This window comes from Anolis carolinensis, chromosome 2 (assembly GCF_035594765.1).
Source record: "Anolis carolinensis isolate JA03-04 chromosome 2, rAnoCar3.1.pri, whole genome shotgun sequence".
Taxonomy (NCBI): Eukaryota; Metazoa; Chordata; class Lepidosauria; order Squamata; family Dactyloidae; genus Anolis; species Anolis carolinensis.
In genome coordinates this window covers 42,023,737-42,041,597 of record NC_085842.1, presented here as the reverse complement: position 1 = coordinate 42,041,597, position 17,861 = coordinate 42,023,737, and the positions used below count along the sequence as shown (strand labels likewise).

Below are 17,861 nucleotides of genomic sequence, written 5' to 3'. Positions count from 1 at the left end.
AAGTTTTTTCTCATCACCCCCTGCCACCCCCATCTACAAATAGCACTGGCTTGCATTCCCTGTCTTTCTATCACAACGAAACCAAATCCGTTTCAGATGAATAACATGAAAATACGTGGGTAGAGGAAGTTGGAGAGGAACCTGCCTTTTATTTGCAAACAGGGAACATGTGGAAGACAACTCATTAAATAATTTTTTTCTTGGTTTTTAGCCAGTTCTGGATTACAAATATAAGCGTTGAGTAATTCGCCCATGTGTGTTTATAAAGGTTTCATCCCATTACATTCTGGAGCTATTTATGTCCTTATGGCACTGTAGCTGGTGCCTGCAGATAACACACTGGAGAACTGCTTGATATTGATTCATGTACAATTCTGTGAATATATGAGCTGCAAAGCAGATATCAGTAATTTTGGATACAATCCTGTACACATTTCACTGGCTTTAAGTCTCTCAGTGGAGCTTGCCCCTGAGTAAACATGTGTAGGATTTTTCACTGTTAACCAGTCTCTGTTTCACACTGAGTAAACCATAATTATTGCTATTCTCTGTCTTGTATGTTGCTTCCTACTAATGGTGACTATAAGGCAAATCTACCGTAGCAAAATTTGTTCTGAAGGGGATTGAGGCCGAGAGAGTTTGATTTGCCCAAAGTCACCGAGTGGGTTTTCATGGCTGAGCAGAGGATTCAAACCTGGCCTCCAGAGTCATAGCCCAGTGCTCAAACCACTACACCATGTTAGCTCTCAAACCATAGTTACTATTGTTCGTATCCTAGAACACTTAATATTGGGAGTTTGCTTTACACTGAAGGAAAATAAGAAGAAGCAATGCATCTCTCTGCTGCTGAAAAAACAAACTCATGAATCAAACAGTACTTTGTTCAGATTTTATTTTTTGGGGGAGGGCTTCTAAGCACCACTGAGTAGGCCAGGGTAGTCGGTATCCAAAAATTGGAGAACACACTAATATCTGCCCCGCATATAGACACAGGACTGCAGCAATAAATGCAAGAAATATCCCTTCACTGAGGATGTTTAAAATGTCGCTTGTGCATGGTGACAGTTAAATTTTAGGAATTTTAATAATACTACAACTACCACAGTGAGAAGGAGAGGCTCTTATAGAGTTTTTGGAAATGTCCAGTGATGAGTGAGATGACAACTTGCATGTTGTCAATCAGAAGGAAGGTTTGTGCGTGTGTGTGTGTGGTGGGGGGGGGGCTATTGGAAGAGGATGGTGATTGAATCAATGTTTTGTCAAAACAACTCTTCCTGTGAAAAGAAATTAGCTCTGATTTGATCTCATCTAATATGTTAATTCTCTCTGTGTGTGTGTATGTGTGTGGAATTTTTGACATGGGGAGCCATAATCCCCCAACTGTATTGTCAACTGAGATGTTCAGAGAAGTACATTTGAGTATTTTTTTTCTCAGTTGATATATTGAGTGTAATTATTACTCATCGGCCTCATATACATTGGGGAGATAAATATAGAAAGACCGAAATGGGTACAGGAAACAGGAGTAAAGAGGTTCTGTTGCTAAGGAGATTGCAGTACATGCTAGTATTTAAGGCAAATTGAGAGGATGTTTTGGGGGTAAAATTATAGATTTTGATATGACTCGTGGATAACTAGAGGATTATTCTTCCCCTAGCCACCCCCGCCTTTTTCCTACTCGGATACTCAAAAAGCTTTTTGTCATTCTACTTAGAACAGTGCAGACATGCTGCCACAACATAAGGAATAGAGTACTTTGGTGCTTCTTTTAGGTTCTTCTAGTATGCACTAAGTACTTACCTTTCACCATTCTACTCAGAGAAGGAGATGATTCCTTTTGTATTTCTATGAGTTAAGGTTCATTATTTACACTGATCCATGGATAAGTCGATCCAAGTTTTTGGAGTCAATTCTTTTTTTGCTAAAATTTCTAGACACATACACGAGTATATACAGTAATCTTATCAATTTGACTATGCATCCAAATTGCATTTAACAGTCAGGTGTCCTCAAAGGTAAAATGAGGATTTTGTGTGTGTTGAGGTTATGTATGGATGCCTGTCGAGAAGGACATGTGTATGTGCATTTAGATCATGTCTGATTGCCCTTATCAGTATCCTACAGTAATCCTAGTGTTAAGTTTTATAGAGCTTTGATAGCTATTTCCATTTACTAAGTGGAAGTTCTTCTGAGATACAATCACGTGTCAATGGTTGTAGACTCTTGACGCCTTCCTTTTTGATTGAGGGATCAGGAGAAAACAAAGCAGCCGAGTTAAAAAAGGCAAACTGAAATGTACGCTCAAATGGCTTTCCTTTATTGACTAATTATGCTTATAGAAGTATTTACGCCTCCAGTTAGCAAACCGACAGGCAAGAAGCTCTTAGCTTTTCCTGAGCAATCTTCCATCTTTCATTGCTGCACTTTTTCTCCCTGCAGTTGTTTTAAAACTGAAAATTACTTTACGGTATGATTAAGGGATAATGATTTTGTGACAGGTTTTGTAACATGATAAAATGACTGCCACGTGCACAGAGACCTACGCTGTCAGCTCTGGCGGATTGTGAATCATTTCAGTTGTGATAGCTTTCTAGGCATTTTATGTTTCTGAAAGACACTTCCTACAAGCCAGGCTACATTGACAGTATGCTGGGTGCTGGAGGGCCACAACAGACTTGCCCTGCTTCTAATTATCATGATGTAGCTTGTCGTCCAGACGCTAGACAATTCAGAGAGAGAATAATTTATGTTAGATTACTGGATGTGTTACCCATATTCTATAGTATCTAGATAATGTGTAGGATACTCATTAAAGAATGAACCACCAAACATAGATAAAAGAAGTTAATTATTTCTTATTTTCAGTCCAGTTACTTTCATGAGCTTAATCAAGTTTTTTTTTAAATTTGGTACTAAAGTGTATTTCCACCAACATAACAAGATATAATTGTAAAGTTAATAGAATTCAGATGTCTTCTAAGATGAGAAACTTGCAAGCTTCTAGGAGGGCGACGAAGTAGACTCTCACCTAAAGAAGCAGTTTGGAAATATTTCTCCAGCATTCGCCATCCTTAGGGAGGAAAAAGTAAAGAATTGCCATTAAGCATTAGTAACACTCGGTGGCGTAGTGGTTTGAGTATTGAATAACTATTTCATTGTGGAAATCATCTGGAGCAAATTACATCCCCTCAGCCTGAGATGAAGGTGATGGCAACCCTCTTATGAACAAATATCACCAAGAAAGCCCTGTGAATGGGTTTTTGTTGCTTGTTCTGCTGCTGCTGTTGTGTGCCTTAAAGTCATTTCTAACTTATGGCAACCCTAAGGTGACCCTGTCATGGAGATTTCTGGGGCTAAAGTGTGATCACTCAATGGGTTTCCATGGCCTTATGGGGAATCAAACTCTGGTCTCCAAAGTCATAGCCCAGTACTCTAACCACTGCATCATGCTGGCTCTCAGGTTCACATTGAGGTCACTATACATTAGAAACAACTTGAAGGCACACGGCAACGACAACAGCGATAGCAACATCTACCACTGATAGGCAACGCGTTACTTGCAATGTTAATGGGATTCCTTCTGAACGTGACATTTCCGAGATGCGGTTTTACTTGTGAAATGTTACTTCACGCCTCTGCATGGAAACTTTTGCTGCAAGGGCTGTCTTCTTCTTCCCAGCACCTCTTGACCTTCTGTCTCACTACAACAGACTAACACCTCTCCCTCTCAGACTGAGAGACTGCATGCTTCTCACTCTCCTTAGGAAAATGTGTCAAGGTGACCTGAGAAAGCAGAGATGTAGGCACTACTTCCAGGAAAGTCCTATTCCGTATATGAATAGATTGAAAGAAAAGGGAAAAATGTCCTTTTTAGTTGAATGGGTTTGGGGGGGAGTTGCCTTTCCCAAGAAAATGGACTTACTGGGATCGTTGCTAAATAAAGTATAAGTAAAGTTTATAAGAATTGTTGCAAGAAAGGGGAGGGAGGAAATAGAACAAATCTGTAAGCAAAAATTATACAGTTAAAGGAAGCTGTGTTCCTTTTTTTCTTTTTCTAGAACTACCTGCTGGTTGGGAAAAGATTGAAGATCCTGTATATGGTGTCTACTATGTAGAGTAAGTTTATCTGATGCTGCATGCATTTGTGTCACATAATGTTTTGCAGATAAACAGCATTCCCTGTGGAAATCTATTCCAACTGCATATGGATTCTTGAAAACTAAGCACCTTGGTTGTTATGTACAGATCTGCAATGGCAATATACAAGCCTGTGAATGCTTGCTTTTTCTATGGTAGGGATACTGTGATTTCTTGCCCTTGTGCTCCCCCTAGTGGCCAATGGAGGACACATCACCATGCCAGCGTAGGAGAGGGAAATGCCATTCTCTGCATGCAAGATTTCTAAAGAGCGTTAGATCTTTAACTGCATACTAAAAGATAATATAATCAGCTCTCCACATTCACTAGACTTAGGCTCAGGACCACCATGGAAGTGAAAAGCCAGAGAAAGCCTTTCTTTTTTAACCAGAGAGAACACCTCTCTAAGAATTTTTTAGGTCTTCCAACACAACTTTATGATCAACGTCTGCTGGAGGTTGACCATGTGTTCCCCTGGTGCTGTTCTTTTGAGAAATCTCTAGACCCTCCAGCATGACTGAAGAAACTTGGCTGTAGAATCATACTGGAGGACCTAGAGATTCCCAGAAAGAATACTGTAAGTATTGTAAACCAAATCCCTGAATAATCAAATCTGTAGAAGACAGTTTCCAAGAATACATAGTCACCTTCCTTTGTGATGCATTTTCTCAGCATCACACTGTCTTATTAATGCCTTCAGCAAAATGTTTTTGGTTGAGTGCATGATAAACTGGTGCAGTGATAAACTGGTGTGTATCAGTTCCAGAGTTATTTCTTCATTCCTTATGGTCACGGCTGTAGCTGGACGTGCAGAGCGCTCTGTATTCATCACTCTGGTACAGTCATTTTCAAAAACTTTAATCCACTTATAGATGGCTGTAGGAGACATGGAGATGAATTTGTGTTCCCAGCACAACTTCTGCTCACAAAACGTGTATGACTTGGACACTGGTGCTTTTTGGTGCAACATATACATTTCACAGCCATCTTCACTACAGCATGGCAACTCTTATACTAAATTGCAAGGTCAGCCAGCTTGCCTGGCAGACTAGTCACATGACACTCTCGGACACAACTAATTTCTACTGCTCCCAACCAGGACCATAGCCAGAAAAAAATTCAGGGGGGTTGCATTTTTTTAGCGAATCATGTAGAATAGTTCTATAATGCAAAAATTTTTAGAAATCAGGCTCCATTGATAAACTTCAGTGGACACTCAAGACAGATAAATTCTAGTGAACACTCAATGAGGATTTGGTTAACCAGTTAAATTTCATAAGTAAACTAGGTTTTTTTTAAACCTGAAAAAAATTTGGGGGGCGTGGGTGAACCCTAAACACCCCCTTTGCTACAGCCCTGCTCCCAACCTCACCATTGACAATGAAAATATTAAAGTGCGGAAACTTTTTGATGACCCCATGTACATACGTATGGATACAGATACATACAGAGAGACACTACTTGAAAGTGGAGGCAATATAAAAGGTAAAGGTAAAGGTTTCCCCTGACGTTAAGTCCAGTCGTGTCCGACTCTGGGGGTTGGTGCTCATCTCCATTTCTAAGCCAAAGAGCCGGCGTTGTCTGTAGACACCTCCAAGGTCATGTGGCCACCATGACTGCATGGAACGCCGTTACCTTTCCGCCGGAGCGGTACCTATTGATCTACTCACATGTGCATGTTTTTGAACTGCTAGGTTGGCAGAAGCTGGAGCTTAACAGTGGGTTCTCACTCCGCTCTCTGGATTTGAACCTGGAACCTTTCGGTCTGCAAGTTCAGCAGCTCAGCGCTTTAACACACCGAGCCACCGGAGGCAATATAGAGACCAAAATTAAGCACCGAGTTATTATTTTGAAATACAAGTCTAGCAACATTCATCGTGATGAAAAGGCAAAAAATATTCAAGTCTTCTCATCTGGACATAGGATGGGACTGGTATTCCTGTACACAGAATTCCTCTTCAGTTAATTGACTTGGGTGATTGTGGCTGTACTTTTTTAACACATTCAAAAAGATTCCTGCAGAACAAAGGATGTAAAGCAATTATGGAATTCCCATTCTCTGCAAGATAAGTTGTCTGGACATAGCCAGACAGCCTGTTCAGAACTTAACCCACACAAGGCTTTTCTCCTCTAAAGGATGAGGAGACAAGGTGTACTTCTTTCTTCTATTAAAAGGATTCACGATTTTGCAAAACTTCTCTATGGAAAACCTCTTTTATGAAGGTACACACCCACACAGCAAGCACAGAAGAGCTCTCCAATGTCCTGCACAGAGAATCTTTTTCTGATTTTTTTTTTGATGGGGACAAAAACATGTCTAGCAGAGACCAGAAATGCCAGTGAGCAAAAGAAGGAAGGAGTCCTGATGGCTCTTCGTAATAGAGAATGGAGCAACAGCACCCCCTGTGGCTGAATCTGAGTATAACATCCAAGGCACTGAAGCTGGACTTTGACTAGCACACACACACACACGTCCTTTCTGTCTGTTTTGTCCTGTCTGTCCGAATGGCATTGAATGTTTGCCATGTATGTGTACTGTGATCTGCTCTGAGTACCCTTGGTGTCACGACCCAGGCTACAGAGCACCAATAACCATACGCAGAGGCCAGATTCTATCTAATATCTTTATTAAGGAAATATATAAAGTTAGTAAAAGCAAATGTAAAAGTTAGTCCAGAAGTAGACCTTTCAGGGAAGGTCAAAATTAGTCCAAAGAAACAATGTCCAATATGAAATATTAAGGTCCAAAGTTGTAATCCAATAACCGAAACACTCACTTTGCCAGGCAAAGTGAGGGGAGATGACAAGGTCCTTTAGTCCATGAACTTGAGCAAGGCTAGGAAATAACTTGATACTTGAAACAAGGCTTGAAACGTGGAACAAGGTAACGAGGAACAAGAACAAGGTCCGTGGAATAACTTGGTAAAATCCGTGAAACAAGGCAAGGTTTAGTCCTGGGAAACAAGGCAAGGTCCGTAGGTAAACAAAGGCTGGGAAGCAGGAGCGAAGGCAGGAAACAAGGACAAGGCTTGAGCAGGAACGAGGCTTGAAACGGAGCGCGCTGTCCAGACACAACTCGCTCCGGAGGCTGACGAATTGACTCCGCAAAGTTACTCCGCGGGTAAAACACCTATATAGAGTCTAACTTTCCCGCCGAGAGCAGTTCTCTGGGAACCAGAAACGAAAGCTAATCTCTGAGACCAGATGTTTGACTCCTTAAAGATTCTCATGGAAAGCAGGCTTAATTGGCTAAATTCTTAGCAATTATTCTAGCACTCCTGCGCGAGGCCGCTTCCAAACCTCTCTGTTGTTTACAAAACTCATGGCGAGAAAACACAGGAGATGTAGCCTCAGTGTTTGTTTGACATACTTCTGGAACATAACCCTCTTGCAGGTGCAAGGTTCCCAGATCTGGCTGGGAAGAATCTGTCTGGGAAGAATCCAGTTCTGACTGGGAAGGTAAAAAACCCAAGTTTTCTTCTTCATCAGGCATCACAATGTCATGAGCAGGACTACAAGGCCCATGGGTCATCACACTTGGGGAGATAGGGCAAAATATAAATAAATTATTATTATTATTATTATTATTATTATTATTATTATTATTATTATTATTATTACATTTGTGTAAAAAAATGCATATGTCCTGAACTTGTAGGCACTCCCTACATCTATGTTTTCTCAGAAGGGATTCTCTCCCAGTGCTAAAAACAACCCTTTTTCACTGTGTAAATAGGTACATATTTTTACATGCTTAAATTTTTTCATGGTTGGCATTGTGCCTATTTTATGCGTTATAACTCTTGAGAACCAAAGTCAGCTAAATTTATGATCAAAATATGTCATTCAGTTATATGAGGATCTAGGGTTCATCCGTTTTGGGAGACGTGAGGCTGTCAACCATCATGTTAGGAATTCACACTAATTTATCACTGAAGGAGGAGAGTTCATATAACTTGACATCTTCTCCAGTGTGCATAGGTGTCCTTTTAAATGAGGTCTTTTCCATTGAGAAATTGGACAGTGTCATCATATCACAATATTATAATATAGACAATAGAATCCAAAGTGTTGCATTTAGGATTAGATACCTAGCCTGGACTGCATTTTAAAACTTTCTCTATTTCGTCTCAGCACTACATGCCTCCAAAAAAGTTGCTCCTGAAGCTGGAGGAATCTATTATCTTGCTCTGATAGCCTGAGCAAACCTAATTTTTATGCAGTAATTTGGATTAAATCAATGCTGCTTAAATGGAACACATCAGGTATTCTGCTGCAGGAATGGAATTGGTGTTTTGGGGTTCAACTGGGATGAAGAAGCAAATTACTATTTATTATCTTGCCAATTTTATGTGTATTCAGAAGAAAAAGATCCAGTTAATTATCCAGTCTCAGTTGTTTTTTATAAAACACCACAACATAGTGAGATTGATTTCTTAATGGTCAATTTGTTTCATATCACCTACTAGGTGGCACTTTCACAGAGATTGTGTTGTAAAATAGATTGATTTAATTTGTATTGATTAACTTGAGTATCTGTTGTTGTTGAGCTAGACTTTATATAGTAATAAAAACATTAAACCATCATATCCATTTTACTTATGTTAATAGGAGCCACCGATGGTGCAGTGGGTTAAACCCTTGGGCCGGTTGGACTGCTGACCAAACGGTCGACAGTTCGAATCCAGGGAGTGGGGTAAGCTCCCGCCTGTCAGCTCTAGCTCCACATGCGGGGACATGAGAGAAGCCTCCCACAGGATGGTAAAACATAAAACATTCAGGCGTCCCCTGGGGAACATCCTTGTAGACAGCCAATTCTCTCACACCAGAAGCGACTTGCAGTTTCTCAAGTCGCTCCTGACATGAAAAAAAAAACTTATGTTAACATTTGGAATGAGAGGTTGCAAAGACCTTCAGACACACTGGCTAACCCATAGTCCCTTGTTTCATACATACTAGGTCTAGTTCTCTTCATACAACCTAGGCATTTATGCTTTCTATTGATGTCCTGAGAGAACCTTTTCAATACATATCCATGTTATGTGGTGAACTTTTTTTTCTTCTTTTGAAGAACTGGTGAGCAACTATTGAAGGTTAAAAAGTACCCCAAAGATCTTGGAGGCCTGCACACTTCTGCACCCTCTGCAAAAAAGCTTAGGAAATCGTAATGAGTTAAAGAAACAAGTGCCTGACCCTGTTCTAGTTATAAACTTGCATGTTGCAAAGAATTATGTTGTTGACTGGGTTTCCTGTCAGCAGATCCACTCTCCTCCTCAGTTGTTTGTGCCGTTCATTGTTTATCAGAGGAGCAGTGCCAAAGTTGGACAGACTGTAATGTTGTTTCCTATTTGTGGATCACCCAGCCGTGAATAAGTGGCAATATGTTTGTCTGATTCTGGCTCATGTTCATTGAAAACAGTGAAGTTGTACATGCAGTCTGGGAACATAAGAGTTCAAGAGAGAGTTTGCATTTAGATTTCTTGAGTTTTTAAAAGTAAGATGTGCAAATAAAATCAAGTTGATTTTAGGTATTATCAATGGTCTTACAATCAGAGAATTAATTTTGTTCATTAATTTTTCTATATTATCTATTCTGTACAGGCATCTAACTTACGAATGGCTCATAGTTAGGAATGGCATTAGGCATTTTTTTTCCTAAATCCAATTCTCACAGGGACAGAAAGTGAGGTGAAGTCTTCTGAACAGGGGCACAGAGCAAAATAAACACCACAGGGTATTCGCCCTACCCAGTGCTATTCAAAGCTTATACCTATTTGGCTGGAGTGACACTTTAAAATGTACCTGTTCTGACTTGAATGCAGATTGAATTCAAGAACAAACTTACAGAACCTATCTTGTTCGTAATTTGGGGACTGCCTGTACTGACATAACAGCATTTTTAATTATACTTTTTATACAGAGTTTTTTTCAATTTAAAATTGCAACATGTAACAAAGAAAAAACAAATAATAGTTAATAATAATAACTTTATTCTTATGTCTCGCCCCATTTCCCTGAAGGGACTCGGAGTGACTCACATGGAGAGCAATACCATGCAACACACAAATAAATACATTTAAAACATATAAACATAAAAACATAAAAACAAAGGCAAGCTGGAAGAAAAAATAATTAGAATATAGAAAGAAATATAGAAAATAGGACAAAAAGAAAAATGGCTTCTGACTCTTCGGTAGTTTTTCATACATAGGTTATAATCATACCCTGTCTGACCTACATCATACATTTCTTCTAATATATAAATCATACTAATTGTCAAAATCCAAAATTGTCAGGTTATTTTTTTCTCACAAAAAGTCTACAAACAGCATCAAATCTTTTAGAAATGTCACTAATGATTTATCTCTGATCAAACCAGATAGTTTATCCATTACTATTAAATCAATCAGTTTCAACAACCATTCTTCCATGGTAGGTGATACTGAATTCTTACATATTTCTGTATTGGACAATCATGTATTGAAGTAGTCTTCTGTGACATGACAGGTTGGAGGCATCATATGCCAATTTAGAAGATTTTGAGTAAGGTTTTTATTAGCTTGTAGGATTTGATTTTCAATTTTTTTCCTCCAAGTTACCTTCTTTGCAAAGTTTTGTTCTAGAAAACTTTTGTTTTGTTCTTGGCAAAGGGTTGGACTGGATGGCCCATGAGGTCTCTTTAAGCTCTATGATTCTAGGAGTCTATAATAAAAAGTAGTTTGCACATGTAATGATAACAAGGCATGCATATCTTATATCTCTCCTTTTTGTAATCAACTGAGCCAAACAATGTTTGCACATATTAGAATCTCATTAATCCATAAAGGATACATAAACTCAAGCACAGCATCCCATCAACATTAATCACATTGTTTGCAAATACACTGTTACTCAGAAATGCCCATACATCTTAAGAAGTCAATAAGGATGAATACCATGCTTAATTTTTGGTTCTTAGTCCACTGTTTTGGTACAAAGTAAATTAACATTGTGCTGCTGGACCTTTCATTTGACTTGTGTTTTTTCCCTGTTCTAGCATACTTAAGCCTGTTCAGAATTAATGTTCCACTATTGATAATGATCTTTTCTCCTAGCCATATCAACAGGAAAACACAATACGAGAATCCAGTTCTAGAAGCTAAACGGAAGAAACAGCTTGAGCAACAGCAGCAGCAGCCACCACCGCCACCACCACCAACATCACAACCACCTGAAGGTTGGCATTTATCTGTGCATAATCATTGAGACTTAACTGTTTCTGAAACAGCACATGTATTATATTTGTTAAAGGTTTCATATTATATGACAGTTTTTGTTTACAGTAGAGTCTCACTTATCCAAGCTAAACGGGCCGACAGAAGCTTGGATAAGCGAATATCTTGGATAATAAGGAGGGATCAAGGAAAAGCCTATTAAACATCAAATTAGGCTATGATTTTACAAATTAAGCACCAAAACATCATGTTATACAACAAATTTGACAGAAAAAGTAGTTCAATACACAGTAATGTTATGTTGTAATTACTGTATTAATGAATTTAGCACCAAATATCATGATATATTGAAAACATTTACTACAAAAATGGCTTGGATAATCCAGAGGCTTGGATAAGTGGGGCTTGGATAAGTGAGACTCTACTGTATCTAGTTTAATCCCAATCATAGTGGCTCCACCGAATCAGGGGAATTTAATTTGTGATTTACCAAGTTCCCATTAATTCAATGGGCCTACTCTGATTGAATTAACAATTGGATTTAGGTATTAAACTTGAGGCAACTCAAGGTTCCATCCCATGTAGAGAAATAATGCTTGAGGCCCAGTAATTAACATATAACAAAAAGAAGTAGCACTTCTTTTGGGGTGGAATCGGGTTTAAGAGCACCTTTTAAACATGTGCTTCTCAGCTGTTAACCTTATTCCTCCCATATTTTACCCAAATGTCATTTAGCCACAACCACCCCCTTTATCCCAGTTACTTCTCGGTTTTATTGCATGTGTAGAAAGGCCCTTAGCTAATCATTATGAAATATACCCAGCATTTGCTGGTGAATCCTGCAAGCTATTCTTCCTTCCTTCCTTCCTTCCTTCCTTCCTTCCTTCCTTCCTTCCTTCCTTCCTTCCTTCCTTCCTTCCTTCCCTCCTTCCTTCCTTCCTTCCTTCCTTCCTTCCGCCCAAGAAGGAAGTCCAGACTTTGGATTAGTTGTCATAGGAACTGCAAACTTACAGAGAAATATCAAGAGCCCTTTACCATGCACACATACAATTGAAGAGCATCTTCTAAAGATTGTGAAGAGTAACGTGATATGTCAATTTACCCAATATAAAAATCATTGAAGTTCATGTCATCCTTGTATTCTTTTTAAGAAAAAAATGCAGTAGTTGAATTGTATGTATTTTATGTAGCTATATGTAACCTGGAAATTCAGGCAAGGTGGAGAAAGGAGTGAGCAATTCTGGTAGAACAGATCCTCTTCATCTCAGTAACATTACTGATCTGGAGGAACAACCTCATGGGTACGGAAATGGTATCCAGTAGATGTAAATCCTACAGCATTGCCATGAAAAGGGAAAGCGAGGGTACTGACTCATTTCCCCTTGCATATGGCTTCCTCTGCTCCCTAGTCAACAATTATAGGGGACAATGCTTTTTAAATTGCATTTTTTCCACTTGGAGGAAGGAGCATCCCCTTCCTCTCCAACCCCACAACAGTATTAATCTTAGAGAGAATCCCCTCTTCTTCTGCAAGTGGAAACAAGGAGCAGAAGTTTAATCCTATGCACGACCTGATCATTTGATCAGTAAGTGGATAGTGTCTTAGGTAGCATTCGATGTTTCCACTTATTGTTTATCTTTTCCATAGATTTTTTGAGATAAAAAATGAAGTTCAATAAAAAGCTTCACTGTTTCTCGTAAGAGATTAAACATGCTGCTCTGTTTATGGTGCAAGCTGGTGTTGCTGATAAGGTTTCCTGTATAGCTCTGTTCTCTGAGAGCAATAGTGTCAGTTGTTTAGATCTGTTCTTCAATGTTGTTTGGGGTAAGCTGTTTGTTTACACAGATGGCTCACTTTCTGTACATTGTAGAATACAGTTTAACACTACTTTAATACCACCATGGCTCAATGTTATGGAATCCTTGGAATTGTAGTTTGATGAGGCTCCAGTATTCTTTGGCAGAGAAGGCTAGAGAACTGGTAAAACAGCTCCTATGATTCCATAACATTGACCCATGGCAGCTATAGTGGTGTCAAACTGCATACATTTTCCAGTGTTGCTGCACTCTAAGAGATGTATATCATGTCTATTTTGACACCTCTTTTGAGACATATCTAAGACAAGAAGCAATGATCTGCAAACAGACCCACTTCCAATGATAGATCTTACCATGGTCTAAAGAGAAATATAACCCTCAGTTTTCTTTTCCTAGAATGGACAGAAGAGCACCCCCCTCTTGCTCCACCTTCTGTTCCAAACCATGCTCCAAACAACCAGGAAACTGTTCGAGATGCTCCAGTACAAGGTAAATTATTGTCCAAGTTGCTTCATTGTATGAAAGGGAACAAAGTATTACACAAAACAACAATTAAGGCATGTACAATAGCAAGGACCTTAAAGATATAGAAGGACCAATCTTGCTGAAACAGATTTAAGGTTTTCCCCATTATAGTGTCTGAACATAATTAATTTGGGACACTTGTGTAAACACATCTATTTTGATACCGTAGCCCTTTTAAAACATACCATTGCTATCTGTTGTCAATGTCATATTATGAAGTAACAATTCCTCTCTCGATCACCCATGTAACCCTTGGAGGAACTTCAGATCTTATTTTGAAATTTCTTTATATACTCTGAAAAAGTATCCCATCTGTATGAATAGCATGATACAATCCTTGAGCTTACCTTTCAATCTATTCAGTACACTTGTTAGGACATGAGAGAAGCCTCCCACAAGGATGATAAAAACATCAAAACATCTGGGCATCCCCTGGGCAATGTCCTTACAGACAGCCAATTCTCCCACACCAGAAGCGACTTGCAGTTTCTCAAGTCGCTCCTGACACACACAAAAAAGTACACTTGTCAAAAAAACAGATTCACAGCTTGAACATTCAGTGATCCATTCACAAGACTAGTTCAACATGTGATTATGCATTTGAAAGATCACAATTTATTGACACAATTAAGAAACAATTGAAACAATTATGTGAACTTGCAAGAGTTTCATGTTGAAAACATAAAAGTAGATGAAATTAGATTTTCATGCATAAAAAAACAAAAGTGCTAGGTTATTTTGTGGAACAGCTTTCCATTCTTGCATTGAACTTTTGTGTATGTTGCTACACCAAAAATCCCTAATTGTCAAATTACTAATTAATTTGAGTTAATATGGAAATATATTTTCTTTGGAGACTACCCGTGGCATGTTCATCTTAGTGCATAGCAATTTTCCACTCAAAAATTTATTCAAGTTCAAAAATAATTACCATTACTTAAAGCTGAGGTGTTATGAGTCACCCTTAAGAATCATACACTGTATCATTTGTGTCACCTTGGGTGATGTTTGCAATTTTATTTTTTTATAAATATTGAATCAATCCTTGCATTATCTATTATATTTAAAAACATACTTAAAACATTAAGACATATTTATTATCATGCACATTATGATACTTTATAATATATTCTGCTCAGATTCCAGCTCTCTGACTAATTTGTGGGGAGCCATGGCTTGTCTTATTTATCAGAGCTTACTATCAAGGCCTTCCTAACATTATGGTTTGTTTATCCTCCCTGTGCAGTACATCTGTGTTTATTTTTCAACAGTACATGCTTTAATTTAATTAGACACATTGCTCAATTCAGCCATGTGCAGCACACAATAGTGCTAAAATATTGCCTTTAAAAGCTGATGTTGAATCTTTTGTTGTTCATGTCAACAGTATTCATGTGGATGACAGAAAACATATACAGTAGAGTCCCACTTATCCAACTTCCACTCGTCCAATGTTCTGTATTATCCAACGCAGTCTGCCTTTTAGTAGACAATGTTTTTGTAGTCAATGTTTTCAGTACATTGCGATTTTTTGGTGCTAAATTCATAAATACAGTAATTGCTACATATAGTTACCGTATATTGAACTGCTTTTTCTGTCGATTTGTTGTAAGACATGATGTTTGGGTGCTTAATTTGTAAAATCATAACATAATTTGACATTTAATAGGCTTTTCCTTAATCCCTCCTTATTAGCCAACATTTTCGCTTTTCCAATGTTCTGCCGGCCCGTTTATGTTGGATAAGTGAGACTCCACTGTATAAGGATCAAGGTTCAGTCCCCAACACCTTAAGTGATATTATGGTTCTTAATGCCTTAAAGAGCAATCACTTTGAATTTAATTATCAGGTTCATGTATAAGTTGAAATCATGTATATGTTGAGGACATGTTTTGTTGCCAAAATTGTGGATTTTAATTTGAGTCATGGATAAGTCAAGGGTCATTCTGCAGAGAGGGAAAAACATCAGTACTGTCTTAGAAGACCATCAACTATCTGTGGATGTCACCACCACCATTTTCTTGCCCAGGCATTCAAAAAGGCCTCTGCTTAGAAAATCATATGGATCCTTTTTTTAGAAATAAATTGTAAGGTACAGTATTAACAAAAAAGGAACCATCCCCTTCTCTCAGTAGAGTGGCTTAGTCCATCCTGGAAGAACTTAAAAAGGAAACACTGACCACTTTTATTTTCTCATCCCTCCTTTGAAGGAAATCACTAAAGAGACACCATTTTCCCACCCAGGCATCCACAAAGGCCAGAAATAGCACTCTGGCAGAAAAAGAAGAGTTGGGTGGTGCTTCTTTTATGTTGAATTGAGCTCTTGGCTTTTGCCACTCTACTGAGAGATGGGCATGGTTTCTTTTTTGATAACAGTTTTTTATGATAACTTTTCCTGGTCAATTTTTTATTCAAATTTGTAGACTTATACATGAGTGTATATAGTAATTTCACATATTGGTTAATCAGCTACCATAATCAGCAAAACATTCATCTTCCACATATTTACAACTGCTATGTATAATGACCATTGCCACAAGCCATCAGCCCATGTAGAAGGAATAAGGTCAGTCTCCCATAAGTACTTAATTATTTGCACATGAGAATATTCATTGGCAGCCAGAGTGTGTTGTAAACCAATGTGCAAAACACATTTTCAGTACCTAGTATGTCCTGCAATTAGACCAATATTGTTATATACCTGATGAAAACTCTGATTAGCCCATGACAGTATTAAACTACAGTGAATTTTTGAAGTCCCAAATCAATACATGTTTGTCACTGTCCGGTCCCAATTCAAGGTGCAGGTACAAAACCTACAAAACCATGCATGGTTCGGGACCCTCCTACCTTTGTGACCGCCTTTCCCCCTATGAGCCCGCACAATCTCTCTGATCTTCTGGGGAGGCTCTCCTCTCATTCCCTCCAACATCAGAGGTTCGGTTGGTGGGGACGAGGGAGAGAGCCTTCTCAGTGGTGGCCCCTCGGCTCTGGAACTCCCTCCCCAGGGAGATTAGGCTGGCCCCAACTCTGTCTGCTTTTATTAAACAACTTAAGGCATGGTTCTTTCAGCGCGCTTTCAACTAAATAAGACACTATAGACCCCTTGACAACCATTATTCTGTTCTGCACTTTATCTCTGATCCCACTCCATCCTACCCTAACGTCATCTCAGGAAACCTTGGAACCCTCGGCCAGGTACTTTAGGGGATAACCTTGTTATTATGCACTTTACTCTGATCCCCTTTACTCCTCTTGACCTTTGGTGGTGAAGCTGATATTGTTTTAAACTTTTTATCTTGTTTTATGTATTTGTTAAAACTGTGCCTGAATTCGTTTGCGTTTTTATACTGCTTGTTACTTGTTTTTCTCGTCTTGTTTTATATTTTAACTTGTTTACATTATGTCTTTTGGGCTTGGCCCCATGTTAGCCGCCCCGAGTTCCTTTGGGGAGATGGTGGCGGGATACAAAAATAAATTATTATTATTATTATTATTATTATTATTATTATTATTATCATCATCATCATTAATCAAGAAATCCCTGCATCAACCCTGTGCTCACCCCACTTTAGCTCTGCTGCCTAACTCACTATAAGGCTCAAAAAGAACATCCCCCCAACAAAAAAGAGAGGGGCATTGGGAAAAGAGCCCTGCCTTCTGGGGCGGGGGGGAGGGGGTTGAGCTCTTCTTGGTTGGTGAGTCCTGTTGCTTTGGGCCCCATGGACTTTGAGTAGGGCAACCATTGAGAGACCGTTATCTTGATTGTAGAACTATAAATATATTATTAGAATAATCTCTCTTTCCCTCCACATACATGCAGCTACAGATACTGCCAAGTTGTTTTGGATTCTTTTGTTTGATCTTGTTATGCAATTTATAGAAGACATAATGAAGCCATACCACTGTAAAACTAGAACAACTTTAAAGGGAGATGTGCACTTGAACTAGTTGTACTTAATAAGGACATTTCATTAAAAGAAATTGTAATTAGGTTGTACATTACAATAGCTTTTTAGAAAATCACTGCCTGTTATCTTCTCACTATATTAATTGGTATAATGGTTCCAGGCAAGGAGAGATGAGTGTGATCCTTCTTTTGAGCTTCCTGAGAGCTTTCCTTCTCTTTGAAAGAGAGTCTTCAGTGAAGTTTTATATCTTGCTCAT

General features: G+C 38.7%; 1 protein-coding gene across 24 annotated transcripts in view; it reads left to right on the top strand.

Annotated features, from left to right (window-relative positions):
• Positions 1–17,861, top strand: part of magi1 (membrane associated guanylate kinase, WW and PDZ domain containing 1) — a 617,355-nt gene that overhangs the window by 495,714 nt on the left and 103,780 nt on the right. For all 24 annotated transcript variants that reach the window (XM_062973798.1, XM_062973809.1, XM_062973808.1 and 21 more), the window contains 3 exons: positions 4,059–4,116; positions 11,232–11,353; positions 13,566–13,658. In XM_062973798.1, the coding sequence (XP_062829868.1) occupies positions 4,059–4,116; positions 11,232–11,353; positions 13,566–13,658 (273 nt within the window). The remainder of the gene's footprint in view (positions 1–4,058; positions 4,117–11,231; positions 11,354–13,565; positions 13,659–17,861) is intronic.